At 56.0% G+C, this 14989-nt stretch overlaps 1 protein-coding gene across 2 annotated transcripts in view; it reads right to left on the reverse strand.

Annotated features, from left to right (window-relative positions):
• Positions 1-14445, reverse strand: part of EML1 (EMAP like 1) — a 196282-nt gene extending 181837 nt beyond the window's left edge. The window contains exon 1 of one of the 2 annotated variants that reach the window (XM_070477850.1): positions 14366-14445. Coding sequence is in view for 1 of the 2 variants with exons in the window: in XM_070477847.1 (XP_070333948.1) it covers positions 11531-11558 (28 nt within the window). In the remaining variant the exon portion in view is untranslated. Of the gene's footprint in view, positions 1-11530; positions 11660-14365 lie in introns of those variants that run through there. The other variant, XM_070477847.1, reaches the window with a different exon arrangement.
• Between the last annotated feature and the right edge of the window lie 544 nt (positions 14446-14989).

A 14989-nucleotide genomic window follows, 5' to 3' on the forward strand; every position in this document is an offset into this window, starting at 1 on the left:
GACCATCGGCACCTCCGCCAGGCCCCAGGCTCCCGCCCAACCTGTGGGAGGAAGCTCCTGGCCCAGTTCCAGAGTGCTCTATTGACAGACGCAAGCGTGTAAGTCCAGGGAGGGCAACGCCACCACCCCTCAAGTGAGCAGCCAAGGGGAGGAGGCCAAATAACTCACGATGAGAAAAACCACAGGTGCCCCCACTCCTCAGAAACCCAGATGACAGGCCCGACTTGTCTTCACTGCGCATGTGGTCTGGACACCTGCCTCATCTGCATTTCACCAGGCTGCATAGACGTGGCCAGGTTGCTTGGTCTGCCCAGCTGAGCAGAGCTTCAGTGCTGGGCAAGAAATCATCCAGGGCTGGGCCAGGGCCAGTCAGCACCTTCTCTGATGATGTTTGTCCCTTTCCTTTGGAGCTTGCAGAAGCTTCCGGATTTCCACCTCTCTCCCAGTCCCTCCTTCACACCAGCCCTCAGAGGAAGGGCTCAGAACCCAGTCTGCAGCTTCAAGCAATGTTTGCTGGCAGCCTCTCGGCACCAGGACCCTGGAATTATCTCACTGAATCCTCACCATGCACTGGGAGGCAGGTCCTGCTGTCATTATGCCCATTTTACAGATGAGGAAACTGAGGCATAATGTCTCAGACCTGAGAGGTGATGGCCAAGAAGCAAGTGAAAAGATGATCAACACTAGTCACTAGGGAAAAGCAAATCAAAACCACCAGGAGGGACTTCCCTGGTGGTCCAGTGGTTAAGAATCTCCCTTACAAGGCAGGGGAAGCAGGTTTGAACCCCGGTCAGGGAACTAAGGTCCTACCTGCCATAGGACAACTAAACCTGTGTGCTGCAAGTGAAACCTGACACAGACAAATATAAATAAATAAAATAAAATATTTTAAAAAATCCAGAATGAGGCACCGATTCACACCCACTGGGATGGCTGGAATCAGAAAGATCATAACAGGGCTTCCCTGGTGGCTCAGTGGTAAAGAATCCACCTGCCAAAGCAGGAGACATGGGTCTGATCCAGGAAGATCCCACACGCCACAGAGCAGCTAAGCCCATGTGCCACAACTACAGAGTCTGTGCCCCAGGGCCCAGGAGCTGTAACAACTGAGGACTGTGTGCCCTGGAGCCCGTGTTCTGCAACGAGAGAAGCTCATGCAACCACAGAGCAGCCCCTGCTCACCGCAACGAGAGAAAGCCCGCACAGCAATGAAGACCCAGCGCGGCCAACAATAAATGAAAGTAAACGTTAAAAAAATAATAAAAGAAGCAAGAGTGAGGAAATCTCTTTAAAAAGATCATAACAAGTTCCAGAAGGATGTGGGGAAATCAGGACCCTCATATACTGCTGGTGGGAACGTACGCAGTGCAACTTCTTTGCAGTCAAATGCTCCACCACTGATGCTGGGGCAGTCTCTTTGGAAAATATTCTGGTCTTTTTTTTTTTTTTTCTTCAAAAAATCAAACATGGTTCCAGGAATTCCACTTCCAGGTGTGTAGCAACCCAGGAGAGACAAAGACCCGTGTTCACGTAGAAACTTGTGCACGACCATTCACTGCGACATTATCTATAAGAGCCAAAATGTAGAAACAAGCTAAATGTCCATCCACTGAAGAATGGACAAATAAAATGAGGTCTGGATCTGTACAGTGGAATACTATTTGTCCACAAAAGGGAACAGGGCAGTTACATACATCCACACATGAGTGAACCTAAAAGCGTGATGCTGAGAGAGAGCAGCTGATCACAGAAGGCCACATAGCGTATGATCCAACTTACATGAAATGTCCAGAATCGGCAAATTGACAGAGCCAGAAACTAGAGTAGTGGTTGCCAGGGGCTGGGGGTTGACTGCTAATGGGTTAGGGGTTTCTTTGATTGTTATCTAGTAGTTAAGTCGTGTCTGACGCTTTTCGATCCCATGGACCGTAGCCCACCAGGCTCCTCTCTCCATGGGATTTCTCAGGCATTTAAGAATACTGGAGTGGGTTACCATTTCCTTCTCCAGGGGATCTTCCTGACCCAGGGATCGAACCCGCATCTCCTGCATTGGCAGGTGAGTTCTTTACCTGTGAGCCATCAGGGAAGCCCAGGCGTTTCTGTATCACCAGAAGGTGATAGAAATGTTCTAAAATTGATTGTGGAGATGGTTATAAAATTCAGGTCAAATGGGTGAGTTGTATGGTTAAATTACATCTCGGTGAGGCTGTTACCAAAAGATTTAAAAAGTGATGACCCAGGACTCTCCACAGAGCCTGCAGCTCTGAGGTCACTGGTCACCCTGTGAGACTCAGAGGGGCCTGAGCTCATCTCCCCTGGGGGACTGACCCCCCAGCTGATCCCACAGTTTCAGGGCAGGCTTGGGAGACTGGACCCCTGTGTGCTCCGAGCAATGACGTGCTCTCCTGCTCTTCTGGGCGAAGGCCAACCCCAGACCCCATGAGACAAGAGAAACCCAGCTGTGTCCCCTCCTCCCCGGGGTGTGCCCTAGTGGGTGCTGATTGGAGGTGAGTGGGGCTCTCCCCAGGCACCCAGGACTGGAACAGTCTCTTGATGGCTCAGCTACAAGTCCTGGTGGAACCTATTTATAGCACTTTGCCTCCTGGGTTGGAGTCATGGCTGAGACTCCTCCTCTCTCAACAAGTTTCCAGATGGAAAGAAAAGGGAAGGAATGCCGTGGGGGCTGCGGGATGAGACTTTTGCCGCACGCCCCCCACCCCCCATCTGCCTCCCACAGCGCTGAGCGCTGGATTTCCTCCTGGTCCCTGGACAGGTGTCAGGAAGGTGCACCGGCTGCAGCAGGCTTCCAAGTTCCGGGTTGGAACTGTGTCAATCCATCACCCACCAGCGTCCAGGCCTGTGAGAGGGGCAGGGAGCTGCCCAGAGCAGGACACACAGCCGATGCTCAGTAAACCGGGCCCGTGGTCTTTGGTGCTTCTCTTTGGGAGGAACTGGGGAGGGCTGTGATGGCCAAGTGGTGTGGCCACAGTCCAGGCCCTGTTCCAGCCTCAGTCACACTTCTTGGGCATGAAGGTGCCCAGAGCACCCAGCCACAGCAGTTTGGGGATGCCGTGTGGCCCTAGGTGTGGAGGATGTGGCTGAGTCCACCCTGGTCTAGGGGCAGAGCCAGGGGCCAGCGCTTGGTTCACCATCACCGAGTGAGTGGGGAACTGCTCCAGAGAAATGCTGAGCCATTTGAGGCCCCTCGAGCATCCTAAGATTCTGCTACAGGAAAGAGAACTGATTTTCTCATGGGACACTCCTAGGCCTAGATTCTCATGGAAACCTCTCTAGAAACAGCAAAGGACTTGCTGGAGTTCGCTGAGCACTTTAGTATCAGGACTGAGCTCAGGTCCAAGTGTTCAGTCTTCAACCCCAGTGCTCTCCCTGGCAGACCTTTGCCTTCCAAAGAAATTCAGAGGGAATCTCATCTGCTGTCTTGTCTCCTGATAAAAGTCCTCCTCCCAGGCCTGCTCCCTGATCTGCTGGCCTTCTTTGGGAAGGACTGAAGGCCTCCAGACCCTCCTCAGGCTGCAAGCTGCTCGGTGCAAAAGAGGAGCCCTGGATGGGGCCAGCACACCCCCAACCTGGCCCCATTTCCCCCACTGTGTGCTCTGGGGCAAGTCACTCAATGGTTCTAAACCTCAGTTTGCTCATCTGTAAAATGGAACAACAGTGTTTACCACATAGGGTTGTAAGGAAAATCATGCAGAATTGGGTATGTGAAAGGACCTAGGAGAATGGGAGGCAGCATTTATGTAGTGCCTACTATATACATTCTCCTCTACTGCTCTCATAACTTGAGCCTAGTAACTGTGGAGGAGGAAACTGAAGTGGGTTGTTGAAGGCAAGTCTGTGGGAAGAGACCCAATTCTCCACTCCCACCACCGGACCTGGCGGGACATATGAATCAGGGGTCCACTCAGACCGCAAGCTCACCCCTCCAGCGAGAAGTGGCAGGAAGGGTGTTTTCAGCCAACGCACCAGTGCTTTGATATGTTTTTCCACCTGAAATAAATGAGGCAGGATTCCTAGAAATGTAGAACCTGGTAGAGAGCACTCTAAACAGTATGGCTTAGACATTGAAATATGAGGCCCAGAACTGCAGGCGCGTCCGCACCCCAACATGGAGCCCAACAACTTCAAACTCCAGTTTTAAGTCTTGGATTTGGCGACATCATCGACTTCTGGAACAGGGCTCGGAACACCTCCAGCCTCTGCAAACGTTATTTTTAAACCAGGTCTGATCTCATCATGCATAACAGCGTGTGTTGTTCATTGCCACAGGCCTCTGTTAGGCTGGGTGTTTTTATTTCTATTTGCTTAGTTGTATACTATTAAAGGGCTTCCCCTGGTGGCTCAGTGGTAAACAACCTCCTTGCCAATGCAGGAGATGCAAGTTCAATCCCTGGGTCAGGAAGACCCCCCTGGAGAAGGAAATGGCAGTCCACTCCAGCATCCTTGCCTGGGAAATCCCATGGACAGAGGAGCCTGGCGGGCTGCAGTCTGTGGGGTCACAAAGAGTCGGACACAATTTAGTGACTAAGCGGCAACAACACACTAAAGTCAGGTGGGAAAGCCTGTAATTAAACCGATGATGCTGTGTTTGGTGATGTTACAGAAGCAAGGAAACAGGGTCTGACCGAGAAGGATGAAGTACAGACTCACAAGTTTTATTTTCCAGTACATTTCCATAACCATTTCCTTCTAAAATCACATCCTATGTTTTTATCCGACGGACTCAGTGATTAATCTGGCTCATGGACTATCCATCCCAGCTCCTTCTTTTGTGCCTGAGGGAATAATAAATCAAGAGAGCTTTTTGGCAACAAGCAGCAAAATGCTTCTCTTGCTTCTGCTTTTCCTCACTGGTGCTGTGACCAGATCTTTCAGAAATTTATTTTTGGGCTTTTAAAGGAAAGTTCAGAGCTGAGGGAGAGAACATATTTTGAGAAATCCTGCCCCTGGTTTTGAGATCTGCTTATCAGAAAGACTCATACATTTCAGAGGCTTATTGACCATACTGCATAAGATATGCTCTGAGCATTTCATAATTAAAATAGGCCATTTTTTAAAAAGTCATTTGGGGGTGGTGGGAGGGAGGCTCAACAGGGAGGGGATATACGTATACATATCGCTCATTCACGTTGTTGTACGGCAGAAACTAACAATATCATAAAGCAATTCTTGTTGTTCAGTCTCTAAGTCATGTCTGACTCTTTTGAGGTCCCCTGGACTGTAGCCCACCAGGCTCCTCTGTCCATGGGATGCCTCAGGCAAGAATACTGGAGTGGGTTGCCATTTCCTTCTCCAGGGGATCTTCCTGACCCAGGGATCGAACCCGCATTTCCTGCTTGGCAGCTGGATTCTTCTACTAGTGAGTCACCTGAAAGCAATTATATGTCAATTTTTAAAAACCAAATTTTTAAAAAAAGAGGGAAAATTTTTAAAAGTCAGTTGGGAAAAAAAAGAGGAGCAGATATTACTAATCCATTCCCTATTGGAGGTCGGTACCTGCCCTCTTGCCATTGGGCGTGGCCGTAAGACTTGCTTTAGCCAATGAAATGCCAGTAGAGATCGCACGGATCACTTCCGGGTGGGAGCGTTTAACTGCCTGTGTGATATCTCCGGCCCTGGCTTTATCTGCCTTATGACGGGGAAACTGGGTCCCTGTGTAGGCATCACACCTGCCAAGCCAACACATAGGTGACCTGCCCTGGAGAGTCACCCAGACCTGCAAAAACCCAGACCTGCAATAAATTTTGCATGAGTGAGGAATATATCTTTGTTGCTTTAAGCCACTGTGATTTGTGTTTTTCATAGTATACCAAACCTGTCCAGAGTGATAGAGTCAGTACAAACCAAAAGCAGCTCTCTTGACCCATGCAAAAATTGGAAATCAATAGATACAGAAACTGGTGACTGAGATGGGCCAAAGATACGTTATTATTCCTATCTTCCTGCGTGCTAAGTCGCAAAGATTCAGACACAACTGAAGCAATTTAGCACACATGAAGGTATGGATAATAACATATCTTTGGCCCATCTCAGCCACCAGTTTTCTGTACTTTATTTTCCCTGCATGCATAGTTTCAAAAAAAAAAAAAAGCGGACAAATGGTTGCAGACACCAACAGCTTTGGGTCATTTAAAAAATATAATTCAAACTAGTTAAAATGTATCTTGCTATCTCAAGGATGCTCATTTAGAATGGACCCAATACTTTAAAAGAACAGAAGTGGATAGCTTTTATTTCCAGGTGGAATTACTAATGGCTTCTAAGCTGTATTTCTTGTCATGAGTGTAAAAGCTCCCGGGGGCTTCAGGAGGCTGGAGTGGGGACAGGAGCCACGTGGATTTATTCATTTGCTGCTCAGAGATTCTTGGACAGGGGTGAGGGCTGACACAGAGGTGGCAGGGCTCCTGAGCCCTGCTTGATGTCCCAACACGGGACACACGTGAGAGCTGTGTGCTCACCTGTAGGAGTCTATGGGGATAGAGGCAAACCAAAAAAACCTCTCTGAGACCAGAGAGAGAAGGAGGCTTGTCTCAGGTCACACAGCAATGAGCCCCGAACACATCTCCCGCCACCCAAGGTGCTATGAGTGGGACAGCAGCATCCAGGCTGGCACCAGTCAAGCTGTTTCAACCAGAGGAAGAGATGGGGGGTGGGATGGGGCACTCCAGGGGTGTGGGGTCCCTGGGGCTGCAGATTCCGGGGAAGGGTCCCTGGAGGAGGCAGAACCCCACCAGCCTGGACGACGGGCCGGCTCCGAGCAGTAGGAGGGAAGGTGTGAAGCTTGCACACAGGTGCCGAGGGGCCTGCTTTGGGGAATTGAGTCCCGGCTCGTCATTCCCTAGCCAGTGACCCTGAGCCAGTCTTTCTCTTGGGCCTCAGCTTGCCCCTCCACGACATGGGGATGCACAGGTGGGAAGTGTGGACAGGGAGTGTGGTGTGAACTGTGACTCTGGGAACCGAGAGGGGCGGTAACGGGGCATTGTGTGGAAGGTCCTCGTTCGCCCCTGATCCCAGCCTCCTGCGCCCGGTAGATGCCCCTCGGATTAAACCCTTCCTGCCGTCGCCAGCACAGCACCCAGACTACCAAGGGCCGTGGGTTAAAGGTTCATTCCTGGGGTTGAGCGGCTGCCACCCACATATCCCCTGGCCCCCGGCTCACAGGAGTTTGAAGGTGACATCTCAGCTAACCCCCCCAACACCCCCCGAGGTCATGGTGTCACCTCCACTTGCAGATGAGCCGACTGACAGTCAGAGAGAAGGACCTGCCTGTGTTTGGGCGGCAGGTCTGCCTGACCCTGGAAATCATTCTCTAGGGACTCCCAACAGGATGTACAAACCGGCCCCTGGGGCTTTGCCAGATCACCACACCACACCCCACCCCACCCCACCCCCAGGCCCCTGACCCTCCTAGCGGGAGAGGCAGCATCAGGCCTCAGCATCCCCCCTACTCCCTCCCCCACCCCACTCCCAGGACTTCCCAGATCCTCCCACTCTCCCCACAGCGGGCCTCACCCCCTCAGCTCAGGAACTACGTCACCAGCCTCCTCCTGGACCTCCTGGCCTCCGGAGTCTCTGCTGACCCTGCACCCCTACACGGGAGCAATCCAGGCATCTCCCCGGTTCACGACCTTGCGGGATCCCTGTTGTCCATAAAAGCAGAGCCCAGTAACCTGTCTGGGGTGGGGGGCAGCCCTCACCGACAGGAGGGGAGCCAGGCAGAGAGATGCTGAGGCCCCGGGGCCCAGCCCGCCTCTCCTGGGAGAAGACCCTTCCTCTCCAAGAGCGGGGCCTGAATAGTAAAATCATTTTGCTTTTCTCTCCTCCTGGAGATGCTCGGCACAGACCCGGGCCCTGAGGCCGGTCAGTAACCACAGAGGAGAGCAGAACGCAGCCCATGACTCGGAGGGAGGTGAGGGCTCCCTGCGCCCTGGCAGGGGGCCCGCTGTGATGACTGGGAGCAGGAAGCCGGGGCGGGTTGTCTCCGGGCTCTGGGATGCCAGGAGCTGAGTGAGAAACGGTGGCCACCCCAACATCAGCCACCACCTGCCCCAGAAAAACCACCTCCCACTGTGCAAAGAATGTGGCCGCAGCCCCCAGGGATGGGGCTGGGGTGGGTGGGCAGTGGGATTGATGGTTTACAGGAGGAGGAAGAAGGTCACGTTACTGGCTGAGCGCCTCCTCGGGTTAGGGGTGTCCATCTTCGCCACACCCTCCGGGGCTGGACAAATGTCCACCTGTCACTGAGGCTCAGAGAGGTTAGGTGACTTGCCCAAAGCCACAGAGCGGGGAATGGCAGAGCAAGGATTCGAGCCCTGGGCTCTGATGGACCTGCATTCAGGCGCTCTGCGGCACATCCAGTGGCCTCTTCTTCGGTGCTTGGAATACTTTTGCTGGAAACTTTCCCAAACATGGGAGGATCGGAGGGCACATGGGCTGGACTCTCTTCCTGTGGAGCTCCAGAGCTGAGAGGTCAGGGGTACCGCGAGGTCAGAGGCAGGGAAAGCCAAGCAGCAGACCCAGGATGTGAGGAGCCCCTCCACCCAGGCCCGTGACGGCACCTACAGACCCCGTCTCCAGGGAGGCACGTGGCAAGGCCCCACTTTACGGAGGAGGAAGCTGGGCCTCTGGGCGGAAGTGACCCATCCAGCCCTCTGTGTCGCCAAAGGGCAGAGCCAGGTCTGGAAGCCAGGCGCCTGTAGGGGAAGCACCTTCACTGGACCCGGTGACAGGCTGGCAGTTCTCAGTGCAGGCGAGCTCCTGCTATAAATATGATGCTGACTCCCGGTAAGCTTAGCCTCCAGGCTCCCCTGCCCAGGCTCAGGGCCATAAACCCTGGAGCTGACCACCTGCCACTGCACTCCTGCGCTGGGGAACCGTCCTGACAACCCTAACAAGGTACCACCATTTTTTACAGGCTCCAAATCACTGGAGGCAATGTTGAGCTAACAGTCTCCCAGGTGAGAAGGGCCACTGCTCAGAGGACAGCTAAAAAGTCCTGCAAGATGGCCAGACTCCCCACCCCCAGGGGAGCAGGGAAGGAGGACTTCCTAGAAAAGGCATCTGACTTGAGCTCTGCACAGACAGGGCCTAGGAAGCTGGGTTTGAAGCCCAGTGCTACCACTGGCCAGCTAGGCGACTTTGGACAAGTCTGTTTGCCTCTCTGAGCTCTGGTTTCCTCAGAAGTCCACGCCACCGATCTCTAGGGATTAAACAGACAGTGCATCCACAATGACTGGGAGACAAGACACAGCAGACAACTTGGTCCCTTTGCTTCCTCTTTTGGGTCACAGCTCATTCACTAGTTGAATAATAAAAACTTCAGCGGGCAGCCAGCCTGGCATGATTTTCAGTGTGCTGCATGTTCTTGGTCACTTAATCCTCCCTGGAACTTAAAGCACTGAGATCCTATTTTTGTCCCCATTTAACAGATGAGGAAACTGAGGTCTGCGCCCTTGAGTAATCTGCCCAAGGTTACACAGGTTACGGACGCAGAGCTGAGAACCTTTGCTTGCTGTCCACACGGACACAGAGGCTGGTTACTGAGAACAGGTGGGAATATTTCACAGCAGCCTGCCTGGCCCAGTCGCTGCAGCACAGAAGGAATCTGAGAAAGACTGGAATTGCAGGTGACACACCCTAGGAGATCCCACCCCCACCCCGAACCCTACCTCCACCATAAGCAAGCATGCATCCCTGCACCCAGGAGCCTTCTTTACGTCTGCCAACGTGGAGTGATCGCAGCCCAGCACATCAGACAGCAAAGACCATCACACAGCATCCTACAGGCGGGAAGCCAGGAGCCACCGGCCCAGTTGCAGGGCAGGGATGCTGCCCGCTAGCCTCCAATCCAGGGGACCTTCTCCCAATCCTGATAGGGAAGGCAGTCTGCCCCAGGCTCCAGGCCACGCACACACACACATGCTCAGTACCCATTCCATCGCCCTGACGGGTTAATATTGTCCTGGGCTTCCTGAAATACCCATCCCCACAGCAGGGTGGTTTTACAAGCTGCTAAAAGCAGGGCCATGTCCCTGGTGGAGGGAGAGAGCTATTCCGGGTTGGTGTCAGGTGTGGGCAGAGCCAGCCAGAAAAGGGCCTGTCTGCACCCCCTGTACCCCCCCCCCCACCGGCCCATGCTGGCTCCTTCACAACCACGGCGGACAATTCCTGGCAGTCAGGGCCACTGGCGCCCGGCAGAAGAGGGTGAGGTCAGGCCAGCTTTGTCGGTATCCCCCTCCCCAAACACACACACACACACCCACCCACCCTGTTCCATGCCTGACTCAGCCAGGCCCAGGCGGGGAATGGTCGTCAGACACCGTGCAGGGTGGGGGCCACGCGCTGTTGCCCCCAGCTCACCCCGAGGCCCTCTCTCCATCACAATCTGACGTGTGGAGATTCTCCATGGTGGCATTTGATGGGTAAGGAATCCGTGGGCCACAGTCACGGCTAAGGCGACGAGGCGCGGCCGGAAGGGGCCTGGTAGGGCTGCCCAGATCTGAGGGCTTCTGGCGCCAGCCTGGGACACCCCCGCCCCACAACTTGCCGTTCCTACAAAGACACCGCTAAGCGCTCGCTGCACACCTGCGGATGCTTGCATGCATCCTCACTGTCAATCTTAACAACCACCTGGGGGTTCATTAGCACTGCCTCCTTCCTCACCTGGAGCCACTGGGGCTTTGAGCCATTCAGCCACTCGCCCAAGGTCACCCGAATTGGAAGTGAAGGAATGGGAATCGGAACTTGGGCAGCCTGACTCTGGAGTCCCCGAAATGTTCCCTGAATTAAGCCGTCTCCAGCCACCCCCCACCCCACCCCACCCCACCCCAGGCAGGTTCAGGGTAATGTCCACATCAGAGCTTGTCTTCAGCTGGACGGAACCAGGGGCCACCAGCCAGGGACATGGGCAGCCAGCCCCCACCGTCGCCCCTCACCTCGGGAAGGCCAGAGGGCATGCAGACAGACCCCAGTGTCTGACCACCCCTCCGCCTGCCTGGTTGCCAACTGAGAGGGTTTGGGTGCCCCTGGGTGGAGGGGGTCATCTTGTGTAGGCAGACCAGAAGCTCAGAACTTCCTGGTCTCAGACCTCTGGGAGGTCTAATGGAAGCTGTGCGCTCCCCTGTCCCCCATCACCAAGTAAATGTTTACACACACTCGTTTGCACGCGGTTCCAGGATCCCACACCCTGCGCCCACCCAGGGTCCAACGGCAGCCGGGGGTGGGTCAGCTCCATGGCCCAGATGACAGCCGGGAGGGTCCACGGCAGAAACCGCTTCCTGCTCTCGCCCCACAGGGAAGCCACGGGTGCGGCACTGCTGAGCTTGGAGAGTCACGCACCTCCCGCCAGACACATAGCCACCCGCCCCCCAGGCATCGGGCTTGAGGCAGGGGGTCCAGCCCCGCAGCTGCCTGCAGCCTGCGGTGGGGGGGTGGGGGGGCCGCGTCCTCGGTGACCAGTGGCCTTGGCTCTGCAACCGGAGCCGCGGTGGGTAAATATAGCGCTGCCACTCACCGGCTGAGGGGCCCTCGCCGTCCGACATGGTGCGGGAGATGGGCAGGCAGCCGGCCACGGCCCGCGGGGACGCTCGGGGACCTCAGCGGCTGTCGCCCACCTGGTGGGGCTCCCGGCTGCGTCCAGTCCCCAGGCGGTGTCCCGCCCCGGCAGGCCCAGCCACCACCACCACCGCCCCCTCCCCCGCCCCATGCTGGGCCGGGCAGATAACGAGCTCCAGGGCCAGGAGCCTGCGGGATTGGTGGATAAATCTGGGCACTGCCCTCCCCTGCCCCCAGCCTCTCCAGCAGACTCAGAAGGTTGCTGGAGAGACCGCTGTACCCCTGGGCACTCGGTCAGGCTGCGAGACCCTTCTCTGCCAGCCTAGGACCCCAAAGTGCCTGCAAGCTCTCTCCTGGGGACTGGTCCCACCCGCCCAGCGAGGGGCACTTCGGGTCCTTAGAGAAGGATGAGAGTGAGTGATGCCACCCAGAGAAGCCACACTCGTCCCCTCTCTCAGCTCTCCCGGGCAGCCACTCCTATTGTCTCCAGGTCACAGAGGGCATGACCCATCCAAGGCCCCTCAGCAGGTTAGGGGTGTGACCAGAGCTGGGCTCTGGAGCCGGCTAGCTCCAAGGTGGCCAGAAGGTGTGTCCCTTGCCTTTGCCTGGGAGATGAGAGCCGTGGCCAGCAGGGGCCCTACTGTTCTAACTGCTCCATGTGTGCTGGGGGATGGAAAAGGACCCCCAAGGGCAGCCATGTGACTCTCTGACACAGAGGGGGTGCTCAGGAAATATTGGTTGAATGAACAAAGTGCAGCAAGCCCTGAGTATGCACTTGCCCTGTGCTTGCCTTAAGAGCCAACCCACTTCTGCTCCTGGGTCCCCCACAAGGACCAGAGACCAGGGCAGTGAGGCAGGTGGAAGGCTTTGGGCTGAGTTCCCAGGGTTGGGTGCCTGTGGCTGCCTACTCCCACCCCCGACCCTGGCCCAAGGTCAGCACAGAGGGAGTGCAATGACTGAAAGGAAAGGCTGGTATCAACTCCAGTCAGAGAAATACTGGACGGCTTCCTGGAAGAGCTGGCATTTGAGCTCCATCTTTGACGGATAAGAAAGCTTTTTTTTCAGGGGATGAGAGGACATTTCAGGAAGAGAGACCAGTAGGTGTGAAAGTAAGAGGCAGGAAAGCTCAACTGGAGGGTGACAGGGGTCCCTGAAGGTGTAGTGACCCCTAGTAGAGAAGAAGTTTGATCCGGGTGGAAGTGGGGGCACCTGGGGCTGGGGAAGCTAGGGGAGGCTTCTTGGAGGAGGGGGCAGATGTTGGTGCCTCAGAAAATGGGGGGCAGGCGTGGAATGGCATTCCAGGTCATCTAGCAGCTCTTCCATTGGCAGTGAGACCTTTCCCAGCCTGGAGACCGAGGAGGTGGGGTGGGATGTGAAGGCAGGAGGGGCCCCTTTCCAGAGATGGGGGTGGGGTGGGGGGCTGTAGAGTCACATCAGCCGTCAGAGTGAACAGCAAAGAAATTCACTCCCTGGAAGGTGGCTCTAGGCCTCTTGGCCTTTGCCTGTACTATTCCCTTGCTCAGGAATTCTCTGTCCTCTTCGCCAGTCTCCTCCTCTGGGAAGCCCTGTCTGATTACCCCTAAAGGCTGGTCAGGGGCCCCTGCATTCTGCTCTGCAAACTCTGACCTCACTGTGGTCACTGCCTGGTCCTGCCTGTTGGTTGGCTCTTGTGCCTCTTAAAGGTAATGAGCTCACTGTCACTGGAGGTATGTAAGCATGGCTAGACAGTCATTGGCCGGGGACACAGTGGAGAGTTCAAGCATCAGGTAGACTTAGATTAAATGTCTCTGGAGCTCTAGGGTACCATGTCCTGGTCTCCCTGGACCTCTGCCTGTTTTAGCCCTGAAAGTCCTCATGCATCCTGCAAAACTTCTGTCGCAGGCAAACCAGGACTGTTGGTCGTCCTGGGTCCCTCCTAAGCAAGATTCTTCTTTAAATGAAAACAAAAAATAGACAAAACAAGACAATCTGTCTCTGAAGCCCTAACCCTGCCCACAACCTCCTCTTTCCTTCACACCAGCTAGATGTGATTCTAAGACTGGGATTCTGGAGGGGAAAGAGGACACCCAGCTGCCCTGTGCCTTGGGAGGGCATGCAGGGTAGAAAGGAGGCAGGTCAGCAAGGACAGCAAGCTCCCCTGGGCCCCCACCTGCAGGGCCGGGGGGAGTCTCGCCTGCTGGGTCTGGAGGACTGACAAGATACTGCAGCAGTCTGTCTCCCCAGGGAGGGGCTGGGACCATGTGCCCAGGCCACCACCCTGCTTTCCCCTGAAGCTGCAGCGGGAGGAAACAAGTGGGTTCAGACCGGCCTCGCTGTGTGGCCTTGGGCCAGTCGTGATCCCTCCCTGTGCCTCCAATGCCTCATCAGTGGAGCATTTACGAGCACCTCCTGTACCCAGCCCTGGGCCAGGCTTGGGGGCAGGGACCCCCCACAGAGTCCCTGCCATCAGACATGCACAGTCCCAGGGAGGGGGGGTGTCTGCAGGCTGGGCTGACGGCTCCTTTGTGTGTGTTCTGCAGTGCGTGCTCAGGGCCCCCTAGAGGGTGCCCCCCGAGACTGCCAGAGGCCAGGCCATGTGCCACAGACACGCCCAGCACTGGACGAACCACAGGGCCACAGAAAGAGCCCCGTCAAGGCCCCTGGCATCCTAGGCAGAGGCCTCACCTTGCCCACTGCCATGGGGCCGCAGGACCAAGGCTGGGGGGCGTGACGTCAGAGGGGCCGGGGTCCCATGCCAGCTCCCCCTGCCCTCCTTGGTGACTGGGACGAGCTGGCCCCCGCCTCGGTTGCTCACCTGGAAGCGGGAGGGGCCTTCGGTGAGGACCGGCAGCAAGGCCGAGACGCCCTGGAGGACGCTCCACCTCCCCACTCTGCAGCCGTCTGTCTGTCTGCTCCTGAGTCCCACCCAAACCAGCCGCCCGGGGTCCATCCGGCTGGAGCCGGCTCCCTGCACGCAGGCCACTTCCTCTTCCTGTCCCGGCCCCAAGTCCCTTCCTGTTTTCTTTAGTGTGGGAACGTGTCCTGGGGAAAAAAACAACTTGATTGCTCCGCTCCGCTCCGGAGGTCACCGCAGCATCCACGGGCCCGCTGCGTGTGTGTCTGTGAGCATGTGTGCGGCAGTGGTGTGGGGCACACCTGTGTGCGTGGAGCGTGTGTGTGTGTGCACGTTCCCGCGTGTGCAGAGGCGTGTGCACGCGTGTGTACGGTGTGTACTCTTGCACCTCCACCCTCTGTCTGCTCAGTCATCGGCGTCCCTGCCATCGGACAGCAACCAGGCTGGCGCGGTCTTGGCTCATGAATGTCTGATGCCACTTCAGTCACCCGCGGGCACTCGTGCGGGGGCCTGAGTGGGATGGGGCACAGCCTCCTGGGGGGCTCACGGGCATGTTGGGGGCAGTGGGGCAAGGGCGGGGTCAGG

This window comes from Odocoileus virginianus, chromosome 16, assembly GCF_023699985.2.
Source record: "Odocoileus virginianus isolate 20LAN1187 ecotype Illinois chromosome 16, Ovbor_1.2, whole genome shotgun sequence".
Lineage (NCBI taxonomy): Eukaryota > Metazoa > Chordata > Mammalia > Artiodactyla > Cervidae > Odocoileus > Odocoileus virginianus.